The 14,774-nt window shown below is 39.2% G+C and overlaps 1 protein-coding gene across 1 annotated transcript in view; it reads right to left on the bottom strand.

The window, feature by feature from the left end:
• Window positions 1-13,334, bottom strand: part of CYTIP (cytohesin 1 interacting protein) — a 66,451-nt gene extending 53,117 nt beyond the window's left edge. Inside the window, exons 1-2 of the mRNA XM_033112822.1 lie at window positions 13,219-13,334; window positions 11,616-11,733 (exon numbers count right to left, since the gene is read on the bottom strand). Of these exons, the coding sequence (XP_032968713.1) occupies window positions 11,616-11,618 (3 nt within the window). The 5' untranslated portion in view covers window positions 11,619-11,733; window positions 13,219-13,334. The remainder of the gene's footprint in view (window positions 1-11,615; window positions 11,734-13,218) is intronic.
• Window positions 13,335-14,774: the final 1,440 nt, after the last annotated feature.

The raw sequence follows: 14,774 nt of genomic DNA, 5'->3' as shown, positions 1-14,774 counted from the left end.
GACTAAATACACCTTCTATTCTTAGCCTCCTGGGCCATACCTCTTTCTTCACCACTGAAAGTGCTTCTTCAGTGATCTGATTAGACCAAATCGACACCCACTCTAACTTCATCCCATCTAGGTAAGGAATGTCTACATTTCCTATCCATCTGTTAAAGTGCGCAGGTGCGTGCATACACCCCCACCCCCCGACACACACACACAGCCCCATACTTAGCATAGAGAGTAAAAATTTAAATTTGTTCCTTATGTATTCTTTCTTATTTTACGTATTGTTATGAGTTAAAAAACTTGTCATAAAAAGGTGTTTTCTTGATATTAATAAAACTTTTAGATCATGCCAAAGAATCAGCATATTTACAGGGTTACATAGGAATCACTGAGGTCAATGATGTTGATCTAATAACTCAAGCCCCTCTCTCTCTGTCCCCAAGAGGGGTGATTTCAACTACATTACCTCATGTTATTATTATTTTTTTTGCCAAGAATTAACAGCTCTAAGCCCATAACAACCAACACTCAGCAGATAGTACAAACAAAAATGAAATAAAACAGAAAACTAATGCCTAGTGACATTTCTGCCCCAGGGTGGACTATGGAGGCTTCCTCACTGACGGGGACTCTGGAGGCTGACTGACTGTGTTTCTCCTTAGGTGGGGCTGACTTGCCCTCGAGAAGACCCTTTGCTTGCCTTGTGTTATGGACTGCATGTTCTTCCCCTCAAAAAATTCGTATATTCATACCTCAATACTTAATGTGATGGTATTTGAAAATGAGACTTTTCAGAGATAATTAGGTCATAAAGTGGAGCCCCAATGAGATTCGAGCCCTTAGAAGATAAGGGAGCTTGCCTGTCTCTCTCTGCTCTCTCCACCAGGTAAGCATAGAGCAAGAAGGAAGCAAGCTCTCATCGGAACTTGACCATGCTGGCACCATGAGCTTGACCTTCCCACTCTCCAGAACTGTGAGACATAAAAGTTTGTTGGTTAAGCCACCCAATCAATGGCATTTTTTATTGCAGCCCAAGACTAAGACTTCTTGAAACCTCTGATAACTGTCAAAACCAACAGGCCCAAAATGTTGTTCTAGTCATGTTGCTGCCCGTGTGCCCCATACTAGGAAGAACTCCAGGACACACCCGCCTCAGAACCAAGGGAACTATAAACAGAGCTCAATGGCAACTATGTGTCAAATATTGTATTAATTTTTAATGTGTTCCATAAGTTGAGAATAATGTCCAATGAACCAAAGTTTCCTAAATTCTCTCAGCCTTAGTAACTTCAAATGCAAAATGTAAATAATATATTTGTTTTTGCAGGCTTGTTCTGAAGATATGGAAAAAAAAAGCCTACAATAGTGCTTAGAATACAGTCACTCAAAAATAAAAAAATAAGAAGAGGAGGAGGAGGGTATTAGTAAAAGTAGTAGTAGCAGTAGTAGTAGACGTGGTAGTAGTAAAAGTAGTAGTTATAACAGTCATAGAAGTAGTAGTAGCTATAGCAGAAGTAGCAGTAGTGGGACAACAACAAATAGCATAAATAGTAGTAGTAGTAATAGCAACAGCAATAGAAGTAGTAGAACTAGTGACAGTAGTAGTAGTAATACTACAAGTAGGAGTAGGAGTAGAAGTAGGATTAGGAGTAAGGCATAGCAGTGATAACATTAATGAAGCTATTTGGAATGCTATTGAAGAATGATGAGAAGAGAGAAGAAAGATGAGACCTAGGACATTACAAGCTGATCAAGTTAAAGAGCAATCGATTGTGGCGGGTGTTAGGATACTAAGGTTCAAGAAATCTGAATCAGTGAAGTCTGCTTCTGAGCAGAACAAAGAAGAATCTACAGAAGGCATCAGACAGAAATGACAGCAGCACGTCATGCAAATCCTCTCTAATGAGTCTATTCACGGGGTGGGTCCATTCTCAGTCAGACGTCACTCTATGGGCCTCCAAGCAACCTCCAGGAATGTTAGATCTGCAATCAGATACTGAAAGAATCCTTGGATCCAGCAAGGCACATTCATGGTTTTTGTTCATGAAAAGAACTCACTGTTCATATATTTTACTTTTTAACCTGTATTAAGTAACACTGAGAAAACATCCCAAAATATTAACGAACCAAAAACATAGATTAATGATTTTCATTTCCCCATTGCTTGTCAGAGCCTGGCCAAGCTTGGTCTGGATGATTTACTGCTCTGTTATCCCAGTGCTTGTGGAATACCAATGTGTGCTGTGTCACACGTATCATGCACGTGTACCCCATGGCAGAGGGCCCTGGAAGCATCAGACCCACAAGATTCAGGCCTCTCTCTTACAGGTTGTAGATTGTTTCTCTAGGAAACTTTCCCTGATCATCCTCTTCAAAGGCCAATCTGAGTGCCCCTGTTGCGTACTATATTCTGCCACGGCATGGGGGATTTTTCTCACCACACCATACTGTAATTGGCTCTCTCTTTTCTGCATTTCCAATAAATGTAAGCTCCCTTGGGGCAGGGACTCTTTCCTTTATAAGGGACTTTTTTCCCTTATATTTCTAGCACCTAGAAGAGTATGTGGCAAGGGTTAGTGCCCTCTCTATTTGCTAAAAGAATGACTGAATGCTGAAGGTAGAAGCAATGGTGGCAAGATTACATCAGAGGTTAATAGCAACAGGGAACAGCAAGAGGAAACAGAAGAGCTATGTGACATGGAGTAAAATCCCAGGCTGATACAGCTCCACGCTCCTACCAAGCCTCAGTGACTCTAGTGGCATTTGAGCCTACCTATCGACCTTCCTATTTTAAAGTAGCATTTTACAATTCTGGTGTGGCTTTTATATTCACAAAGCAGCAGCCAAAGTCATAGTTGCACTACCAGTTTGTGTGTACCCACGGAAAGATGAACTGGCCCAAGTGACGAGATGTTCCTGTAAATAGGCGCAACACCATTTGCATTTGAAAATTTGGCACTTGGGACAGAGTACTTGGTGGCAGCCAAAACTGCCTTCAGAGAAAAAGTGGAGATGGGAGACGAAAGGTGAGAGCGGAGGAGTGTGAATTCATATACATCTTCTACTTGGCTCAGCAGAGCAAAGCAGCAAAACAATGCATATGCCATGCTGATTAATGCCCTGGGACTAGGTGACATCATGCTTTGTGGATCCAACAACCAGAATCTCATCTCCTGGGCTGATGGAGAACTTCCATGGAATCTTACTGAGACTGAAGGGAAAGAAAATGCTCTCTATAAAACAGTCCAATGACAACTCAATGGAAAATGAGGTTTAATTATACTTTGTTTCTGTTCAAGTTTATTAGACATAAAAAAATCATGTTTATGCTTTCACCAAAATCCGCTGATACTTCCTAAAACAGATTGAAAGAAAACAACGTTCTTTTCTGCCATGCTTACCTAAGAGGTCATTCACTGTCAGAATATGGGATTAGGTGGTGGTAGGCAAGCTCGTGTATCAAGGAGGCCCGGGAGAGAGTCCAGAGTAACTACAAGAGACCGAAACTGAAAGTATGAACTTATGTGGACCAGGGATCCAGTATGCTGAGAACAAGCACGTAAGGGCCCGACCCTGGAAGGGTTTGACTAGAAACAAGAGGTTCAGGTGAGAACTAAAAATGAGGGGAAATAAATTCTCCTGACCAGGAAGCAGTACCTACAGCCAGGAGATAAATGCATCCAACTTCCCAGGAGAGAAAAGTATCTGAAGAAAACAATTAGAACTTCAAACTCCTCTAAGACATATCAGAAAAGTCTAATTCAAATGAGGGTAGGGAAAGTTGGAAACTTCTGCATATTTAGACTACAGAAAAATACAAGCAACAGCTAATTGACAAATTATATCTCCTTTTGCTGCTCCTTCCTCCATGCCTGGAAATTTATAATATAGCATGAATTGAAAAGTTCACAGACTTAAAGAGAAAATGCTGGAGACTGAATTGCAAGACTCATTCCTTTGAAAATGTCTTAACCAGACATTTTAGAGGTAATGCTGAAAATCTATGTGACATCTATAAAAATGTGAGTTTGGACAGGGAACTGGTTTGTTTTAGGAAAACAGTCACTTTTATCAGCATATCCCAGGGGATGGTTTGGCTGTTCTTTTCAAGTGCAGACAAAGAAGTACAGGTCTGTCCTTTCAGTTGTTCTATTGGCTCCAATGCTTTGAAGATGCTAGCCAAAAGCACTAATTGTTCTAATATTTTTATTTGCTCTAAGATCCATTCCAGCTCTGCCATCAGTTCAGATATGAAAGCACATGCATGTGCTTCTCATCATTTTCAATGATCTGCCTTTTTAAATTTTGTTTCTGTATTACCCCCTGTATTTCTTTCTTTCTTTTCTTATTTGAAATAAGTCTCCCCATTATTATCTCTATTTGTTTTAGGCAGTTTGTAAAATATAGAGGTCCCTGCACCACCAATAGCTATTGAGAACATTTGTCTTTACTCTTCTAGTCCTTTTTTATTGTTATTAATTTTAACTAGATGAGACAATTATGCTTAAATAATTACATATCCTCTCTTGTTCCACGTCAACTGCTATCTAATGAGCATTTTCTTTTCTCACTAATAAATACTCACAACGTGATTTTAATTGGATAGTCCAATCTATAGCTGTACCATATTTTCCAGTTATTGCCAACTAATCCAATTTTATTAAATATTAAGTTGTTTCTAATATTTCAGTATTAGAAATAATGGTGTGATAAAAATTTGGACATAAACCTTTGTTCACATACACATATCCTTAGGATAAATCTTTCTATAAAAAATTTTTGGTTTGAAAAATATGGCTGTTTTTTGATTCTCAATGGATATTGCTAAATTATTGGCAGAAAGGTTGTACATGAAATCATTGCTCCGACAGAATTCCTGACAACCTTGATAGTTACCAGTTAAAAAAATCTTCGCTAATATGTGCTCTGTGAAAAATGCCATCTAATTTTTGTTTCAATTTGAATTTTTGAAAATTTGTTTTTCTTGTGTTACAAAAGAGGATATTTTTCATATTTTTGTTAACCATTTCTGTTTCCTCTTTTGTGATTTTATTACAAGTATGGATTTAAAAATCACTTTTTCTTAAATGTGTTAGCTGTTATCTTTTCATTTTGACATACAGAATTTTAAAATTTTATCCATTAATCTTTTCCTCTGCAATTTCCTTAATAGCTTTCATTCAAGTTATTTTGGTTTAACTATTTAAATTTAACTCTTTAATCTATTTGGAGTGAAATGGGTAATTATTTTTACAGGGGAGTGCACTAACCTGAATTTTTTTATCTGAATAATCAATTTCATCAAACAGCATCGTAAAACTACCCATCCCCTGTCTCACTGCTCTATGGTGCTTCATTTATTCTATTAAACTTTTCTATATTCTAGTTTGTATTGTCAGCCTATTTGTTTTTATTACATTAATAGCTCTGATCTTTAGATAGCTAGTACTATGTTGTTCTTACAATTGTGGCTTTTCGCAACCTAGTAGAGTAATTAAGAATCCTAACCCTACTCTGGAACCAGGGTGCTTGTTCTCACATTTTAATGCTGCCCATTACTAGCTGTCTAACAATGGGCTAGTTACGGCCTCTGTGACGCTGTCAAATGAGTATACCAATATTATTTCCATCATGAGATTGTGATGAAGATTAAATTGGTTAATCAATCAAGAGCTTAGAAGAGGCCTTGGCACATAGAAAGTACCACAGAAGTGTTAGCTATTATTGTTGTCATTATTCTACGTTAGTATATTAAGTCCTCCTTATAACCTCATCTTTCAAAATGTTCATGATATTTCATCTGTTTTTCTTTCAGGCAACCTTCATTTTTCAAATGAAACCAGATTTCTTTATTTTTTCTGATGATAAAAAGTACATGTCCATTATAAGAACACTTTCAGAAACTGCATAAATATAATTTAAAATCACTTATAATCCCATCACCCAGTGATACATGTCCTTAGCACTTACCTAGAAAATTACCAAATATTAACTCGTTGCTAGTTGTGCAAAGCCTCTTATCAGATAGAAGGTCATCTTAGAGACCAAGGCCCAGAATGGGTGTTTGCTGCTAAATGTGAAAGAATAACGTATCAAGCAAATGCCAATTTTAAACAAGTGGCTAAATTTCTCAAAGCTATACCGTGTCTAACTTGCCAGCGACAATACTGTCTTTCACTGCTTCTTATTCCTGGTTTAAAGACCAACTAAAGTTGCGAACACAGAGGAGTGTTCTAAGAAAACGGAATCACAACTTTGGGGGACTGCCGTTTTTTAGGTTACAATGAGTCACTGCAGAATTACATCTTTCAAACAGTAACTGTGATGCAGAGTTCTGTGGCAGCCCTGAGAACTGTGGCTGCGCTATCAATGACCCAGCTTCCAGGAAGAGGTCCTCTATTCCCCAACTGTGCTGCTGCCTAGTCGTTGCAGGGTCAGCATCTACGAGTATAAAAGCAGAGAGGAGGCAGAAGACTGAACCGCGTCTACTATTTGTTAGACATTCTCTGTCCAAGGGATGGAATCATATCACAGAACATTACTTGGTCCCATAGAAACGTGAAGAAATCTTAAAATGTGATCCATTTGGAAAGCAGATTTTTCTAGTTTGGCCACCTGTGACTCTTATAATTATATTTTAATATAAATTAGTTTTTAATAGACTATTTTTTTTTAAAGCAGTTTTAGGTTCACAGCAAAATGGAACAGAAAGTATGGAGTTTTCATACACCTCTTGCCGACCACCCTCCCCACACACACACACACACACACACACACTCAACCTCCTCCACTAGCAACATACCCCACCAGGCGATTTGTTATAAATGATGAACCTATACTGACACATCATTAGCACCCAAGTCCATAGTTTATATTAGGGCTCACTTTTGGTGTTGCACATTCTATGGGGTTTGATAAGTATATTATGACACGTATCCATTATGTAATATCATAAAGACTAGTTTCACTGCCCTAAAAATTCTCTGTGCTCTGCCTACTTGTTTCTCTCTTCCTCCAACCCACTAGACACTACTGATCTTTTTACTGTCTCCATAGTTTTGTCTTTTCTAGAATGCCATATAGTCAGAATCATATAGTATAGTATGCCTTTTCACATTGGCTTCTTTCACTTACTAATACACATTTAAGTTTCTTCTATGTCTTTTCGTGGCTTGATAGCACATTCATTTTTAGTACTGAATAATATTCCATTGTCTGGAGGCATCACAGTTTAATCTGTTTACCTACTGAAGGACACCTTGGTTGCTCCCAAGGTTTTAGCAAATACATTTTGGATAATAGTCTTTTATTAGATATGTCTTTTGCAAGCATTTTCTTCCAGCCCGTGGCTTGTTTTCTCATTATCCTGACACTGCCTCTCACAAATAGTCATAACTTTATATCAATTAATTTTTGCCCCCAAAAGTACACAAATATTAATAGGCTACTATGTGCATTTTTTCCTCTTACCCCAAAATTGGCCATTAGGGCCCCAATTTGGGATTGAGAACCTGGAGAACTAACAACTGGAGCCACTGTCTCCCTCAAGGGTTACTAAGGGACAGACAGGTAAATGGCTCCGCTGCTCTCAACTGTCAACCAGACTGTGCCCTCCCCTTTCCCAGTGGCGTGCGTCTAAAAGGAAGACTGGAGTGGGAAGAAAACACTGTGAGGAGGCCTTGGTGACGGTGGGAAGGAGTGATGCTGCAGGTTTTTCATCAGCTCCCCAAGGACGTGCCTGTCACCACTGAACCAAGTGCAGGTGCTGCCGACAGAGCCACTCTTAAAGCTGGGGAGGTGGCCTATAGGAAGAAGGTAAGGGCGCAATTTCACTTCCAGCTTAAACACCTGCATATGCAGTGGCCTTGCTAGTCTACCCACTGTACAGATCTGAACTAAAGAGGGAAAGGAAACCTGAAGAAGAGAGAGGGCACAGTCCTGGCACAACTTGCAAACTGTGTTTGAGGGCCAACTTGCCCTTGAACATGAGGGTAGTGGTCAGGTGTGTGATCGTGCCACATTCCATGCATGAGGCCTCCTGCTGAATGAACAGACCAAAGAGCAGGAGGCTGGGGTGTTCATGGATAAGAGCTTCCTGGTCTGGATTTCCCTATCAGTGACTGTGCCATGGGAGGCCCCACGGGCACTAAAAACTCTCATGTGGATGTCGACCACACAGAGGGCCTCAGCCTTCCAGTCCACCGGAACCAGGAAAGAGTCAAAATCTTATGCAAATGACTATTAAATATGAGAGACTTGTCATTTTCCTCTCCTTCCTCCTTGCCACAAATCTCCCCAAATTGTAGTAGCCTAGAAAAGGGAGAGAGGGCTGGTGTCCCAGAGACATATCACACCCCTATTCCTCTGTTCCCGAAACCTTATATCTAACCTATCATGTCGGAGGGGATAGTTTTAAATAGGTCGAAATTGAGTTTTCATAACACTGATTTCAAAAATGAGTTGTGTTTTTCTTTTTGTTTTCTACAGAAAAAAAACTAACCAAAAGATCATTGTATCTGCCCAAGGAAAAGTGAAATTTGACAAAGCTTAATTGGAGTAGAAAAAAACTGTTACTTTCATGTACAAGCCCCAGGCAAGTTCTGACTAGTTAGTAAACTCATTACTCAAAGCAAACAAAATATGATATTGCCGTTAGGAAAAAATGCTCCAGTAAAGTGGTCACAAGTGGAAAGTGAAGGAGGACACCAAATATACACTTTATACTGTATTTTTGATTAGTAGTTAGAAGACCCTGAATCAAAGAGCAAACTATTCAGGAAGCTATGCATGCACTCAGCATAGCAGGTTGGTGGTATAGTAAAGGAGGAGAGAAACATGGGGTTTGGAATTGGAAAGACCTGGATTCTAATCCCGACTTTACTGTTTACCACCTCTGTGACCACTCAGAATCCTCGTGGAAAAGGGCCCCAGTAATGCTTCCTAACAAGGTTGGCACAAGGATTAAAGAGGAAAGGTGATAAGCATAACACCTAGCAGATGATGGGTGCTCAGAAAAATGGGAGCTATTGTTATCAGCAGTTTTTTTCTTCACCATTTATTTATCATTATGATCTGTTATCATGGGAATTTATCCAGAGAAGTAACAGCAGCCCTGGAAAAAAACAAACAAAAAAAACCCACCATATTTAAGTTGCGATTTGAGATTATGTTAAAAAAAAACTGAAAAATTCCTAGGTCAGGGTAGACAAAATTCCTCAAAATAACTAGCATTTGACATTAACTTAGGTACCCTAGTTTAGGGACTACTTTCCAGGTGGGAAAATATTAAAGGGTTGGGATTCAGCTTACCTTCTGTGCCTTATCACAGTCTATCAGTAGAAGGGGACGTAGGAAATTAAGGCCCAAAGAAGCTAAATGAGACAGTCTGATCCCACCTTACCCCCACCCAGCCTTCATATCCCGCATCTATTTATTCACTTATTGGCTCTTTCAGTCATAGCAGGCATTTAAATGCCACTCAATTACATCTTTGTCTTTTAAGAAAGGCGCCTAACTCAGGTGTCAGTCCCGTTTCCTCTGCTCTTCATGTTTCATCTTGGGAGAGAGCTTGGCAACAGCCACATGGGAGCCAGCCTGCCGCCTCAGTACAACCTGACATTGCACTGAATTACCAGACATAATGTAATGTCATTTAATTACAGTCTGTTTGATTGGTGGTCTCTGTGCCCTTCCTCCCTTGACCATTTTTCTCTTCATTCATCACTGCTTCTATTTAGAGTGGGTGGTAGACATGAAGAAATCACCGAGTTTGATGCATTCCACTTTGTTCCCTTTCAGAATTTCTTATAATGGTTTTCCTGAGGAAAATCAATTAAACCATTGACTTAAATACTATTTGGGGATCAATTATAATTCCAATTAACTGTGCCATCTGGGCTGTTCATTCCCAACCACTCTTGGGAAATATTTGCAATGGTGAGAAAGTGTGTCTCCCATCCTCATGTTTACTCATCTTCTAGTCTAGAATCTAGAATCTACCTTCAGACACTAGCCCTGGACCCCTCCATTCTAGAACTAACTTGCTGGTTGGTCACACCTTGGCTCTGTCTGTTCCAAACCATTTTTCTGGCCACAGAGGGCTTATCACTAACATTCCCCTTCTCTTCCCATCATAAGAGCTAACATTTACTAATCGCTTTATGTGCTAGTCACTCTGCTAAGTGCTTTGCACACATTATTGCTTTCAATCCCACGAAGTAGACAATGTGGTTCGCCTCTTTAAAAAAGAGGAACCTGAATCTTAGAGGAGAAAAGCACTGTGTGCAAAGTCACAGGGGATTCAACCCAGGTCTGTGTGACGGCACTGCCTCTTCATCTAAGCTACTCTGAGTCTCTCCCAGAGCCAGGCTCTTTTTTGATTCTGAACCAACAGTCCTCAATGAGATAAACAAGCTAGAGAAACCCCACAGATTTTTCTCAAAAGTGAGGTCCTACACCTTCAGCTTATACAAAATAAAGACTCTAGGGACACCGCCTCCCTCCCCAACTTCCTGAATTAGAATCACTAGAGGTAATACCCAGAAGCAATCCTGGAACACTCTTCATACTTAAAAGTTTGAGATCTACTACCCTGTGTTTTTCTTCTATGACACCCAAAGTGCCCTTCAACAAAGCTTTCTTGGAAATAATGCCCTGACCCCTGGTGGTAGAACCCCAAAGTGTGATTCTGCCAGGATGGGAACTTGAGGAAATATTTTGTGATACGTTCAAAGCTCACCTTCTGGCTGAAATTTATTTGATTAAGTTTCAGCTGCTTCTGGCTGAGCTCTGACTACCTTATTCAGGCCTATCTCACAGAAAGCACATCAAAGCAACTAGTTTGCTGACCTTTTTGGTAGCAGCTACAAAAAGATACCCTTGCGATCCATAACCAATCAATACCTATCAATTGTGTATTAGCAGATGATACACAGGTTAAAGAACAGGATTCTTGTTTTTAGAAAGGTTAGTGTGGATAAAGATAAGAAAATAATCAATTCTCTCTCTTTTTCTTACACACACACACACACACACACACACACACACACACACACAGTAAATTTCCATGAGCTGCCTTACTCTACCTCCATCAATAGAATATCATGTTTGAGCTGTACTGCTTAGCCAATTTAAACTTGGCTTCTCACCAGCTCCCTCTTTTCTTTCCTTTCGATAAGAACATTTAACTTTCTTGACGAGTCTTTTCATCCCTTCTCCTTGCAATGATACCACACTCCTGCATTTATTAGAACTTTCTGGTTATTACCAAAAATTGTCTGAATGTCACAAACTCAACATTTAACCTGATAGAAGACATGCCCATTGTGAAATCCACTGACCATACAAATACAAGAAAAAAATAGAAGAGGCCTGGTAGCAAGAATAACAGCAACAAAAACACAAATAGCAGTCCATAATATTTAGGGGCAAAGAACCCTAAGAGCCAACCAGCTGTCTCATTAAACACTTGAATAAAGAATTCCCAGCAATAATTCCCTCAATATTTTACTTGTCTTCACATATAATACTACATTAAAATGTGCTCACATCCTCTCCTCCCCCCCATCAAAGAAATTAACAATAACGTATAATAATCAACCTGCACATTTCAAACCCACACTTACCATAGAACTTCAGTTCACAAATGAACTTTAGGTGGCAAATTGCTGACAGTGATGTCTGGTCACCACGCCAGAGCATATGAGGTTCCGTCTCTTCTGCTCTAAACGAATTCACAGCCCCCTGAAATAAAACAGGACACTGACCTTCTGAAAAGGAAATTCGATCTCCCCCTAATTCACTCTGCCCTCCTCCTCTTTTTTAAAGGGGGTTCCTTCCCATCTATTTATTGCAAGACATGGAGAATACTTACAGATAAAAGAGAAAAAAGCAACAAAAATTCAGTAATGCCTATGTGATTCTCAAGCCCTGTACAAATGGAAAATCAGGGTTCTTTATTCTGTAATGAATCAAGTGGAAAAACAAACCATTTCTTATCTGGAGTTGCTCCCAAATAAATGTTTCACATGTGGCTTTTATGGGGAAACTAAGCTTTCAGAGTTTCAAATGCGGCTTACTATAATCTAACTACAAATGTTACTCCACTTGCTTTTGTTTTCAGATTAATAATAAGTGCAATTTAACTGGGGGGAAGGTTCCTTCAATAATTTTTTTTTAAAACAAAACCTAAGACTTGCTTAACTTCATGATATTGAACTAAAGCTAGACTCACTTGAGTTTTTTCTTTGAAGTGAAACAGACATCACTTCTGTGGTCTGTCTTTTTAACAGAAAACCATGTTAGCTTTTGTCCACATAACATTCATTTCCAGGCCCTAGAAATCATTTGTAGAAAGAGCAAATTTGCCATATGTACAGCAAGTAGCATATAAATATGTATCATGGAAAACTTTCTGCATATAGAGAAAACCTTAGGATTTGGTTTGGAAAACAAATCACTTCAAAGTTGTGGAAAATAGGACCTATTGCTGCCTTACAGGCAAGATCTGCCACCGATAGTCATTCCAGTTATTCTGCACCTGTAACAGGCACTTAGTACATTACTTCAAGGTACATTTATTATGTGTGATCAGTTGAAAATATAACCTCAAAAGGAAAAATACTTTTTTCTTGAATTTTTCCATAAGGGACAGCCATTCTTAACAGAAAACAGCTTTTGTTTTCCAAATCACATTTGAACTGCTTACTTATTGAGTCCCCAAAAATAAAGGCAATTCTAAGGTAATAAATACAATCAAAAGCATTACAGCCTATGATTGTCTATTGTGAGATAGAACCCCTTTATTTGCCATCATCAAATATTTTAAAACTTAGGGGGATAGTAATCATAGTAGTTAAACTTTTTACCCATATGAAAAAAATCTAGCTCGTTTTATGAATTCCTGTTAAAAAAAAAAAAAACTGCAATAGTTTCTGCCAGGTATAGCCAAGGTTTTGTGTCATGGGTATAAAACTATACACATTTTAGAAACCAGCTGCTTTGGTACGTACTCCCAATTGCCTACATGACACCCTCTACCTCCCTTTCAGGATGGGTCCTCACGGATCAGTCTGTTTGTCCCAATAGCTTCTTCCACGTCTGGCCGAGAACTTGCATTCCTCTATACACCAGTTGCTCTAAGAGTCATTAAGTTCAACCTAAATTCCATTTCCCCAGAGTCTCTGAAAAGCCTTAAAGAAATCTGTCCAGCGTTTGCTTTTTGCCTACCTCTCTCTTGCAGGGCTGGAGGTGACTGGAAGAAGGCAGGAAGGGCTGTGTTCCTGCCCTTTGGGAGATCCTGGCCCAGCACAGAGCTGGGGGAGGGCACAGCTCAGGCAGCTGGAGGAAGAAAAGGAGGAGTAATTTGTGCGCCACTGCAAACATGATACGGTGCCAACAAAAGCACCATTCTTTTTCCCAAGAAGTTCGAAGTGCTTTGCAAAAATTAACTCATGAGACCAAGTAGTCATTGAGCAATTCTCACTTTTTTATGCCCTTCAGATAATTACTGCAAGGAACGTCACTAGGAAAGAGAGTCTACTCATCGTTTCATGATTCCTTAGATATTTATTGAGCACCTATTATGTTTTGGGTACTGGATAGAGGTAGAGAAGCAAGAGACAGACAAAGCCCATGCACCTACCTACAGGCTCTCACATTAGTCCACGCCCACTTGCTTGCTCAGCCAGGGCACCAAGCACCTGGTTGCAATATTTATTGCACTTATTTACACTGTATTTTGGCCCAAATTGTTTAATGGAATTCATTCTGTTCTTTAGAATATGCTAAGTGCTGAGCAAACACACAAAAGAAAGTAATTTTAAATTACCTATAATCCTTATGATGATAACAGAAATTGGGGAATATCAATTCAAAGCGCTTTCTTTTAAGATGCCATAAACAAAGCTTTATTGTGAGCAATCCTGTCTCTTGAAATGTTTGTGGAAATACTCTAGGTGGACAAGGAGAGTTAATATCGGTTAATAACATGCCAAGCAGTTTATATAAATAATCAGGCTTTTTAAAAATGATAAACCAGATGAGCGAGCATGTTTGGTGAAGTAGAGAGCTTTTATCCAGGGGTCTTTTCCTGACCTTTTTATTTTACATGACAAAATGGCAGGTCAAATATAGCAAGTGACTTATGCCATTTCTAAATCCTTCTCCTTAGGCAATGGACTCCAGATATTTTAGAGTATTTACTGGACCAGAGAGGCTGGTGACTGCTTTTTCAAAAATGCATGACTTTCTGATTAATCAGAAGGGATTTAAGCTGTTGTGTTTTAAAGACACAAGGTAAGAATTCTAATCTGTTCTGGGAGTTAATAACCCAACCCAGCTTGGGCTGAACATAGAGGCTATTGCAGTTTTTCACTCATAAATTTGCACATATTTTAAAAATTGTAGGGAATTACATTACCACCTAAAGCCCAACTTCTCTCCTTAGTAAAAACTTCCATGACTAAACAGAATACAATAGAGGTATAATATTGATCCACTACTCAAGTGTATTGGTTAATGCACATACCCACTGATATTTAAGTTCCATATCTTAGCAATTAAATAGCATCTTCTTTTGGCTCCAAATTACCTTTTCCACCTCAGCCTCACCCTACCTATTACTCTAGCCGTGGTAGATTTTCTTAATTTTCACTATATCATACTTATCTGGTACCCTCGCCTTTAAGGCTGCTCCCCGCTCACTCCAACATGTGCACACACACACACACACACACACGCGCACACACACACACACTCTGTCTACCTGGAAAATTATTCATTCT

The sequence above is a fragment of the Rhinolophus ferrumequinum genome, chromosome 8 (genome assembly GCF_004115265.2).
Source record: "Rhinolophus ferrumequinum isolate MPI-CBG mRhiFer1 chromosome 8, mRhiFer1_v1.p, whole genome shotgun sequence".
Lineage (NCBI taxonomy): Eukaryota > Metazoa > Chordata > Mammalia > Chiroptera > Rhinolophidae > Rhinolophus > Rhinolophus ferrumequinum.
This window is presented reverse-complemented; position numbering and strand designations above follow the sequence as displayed.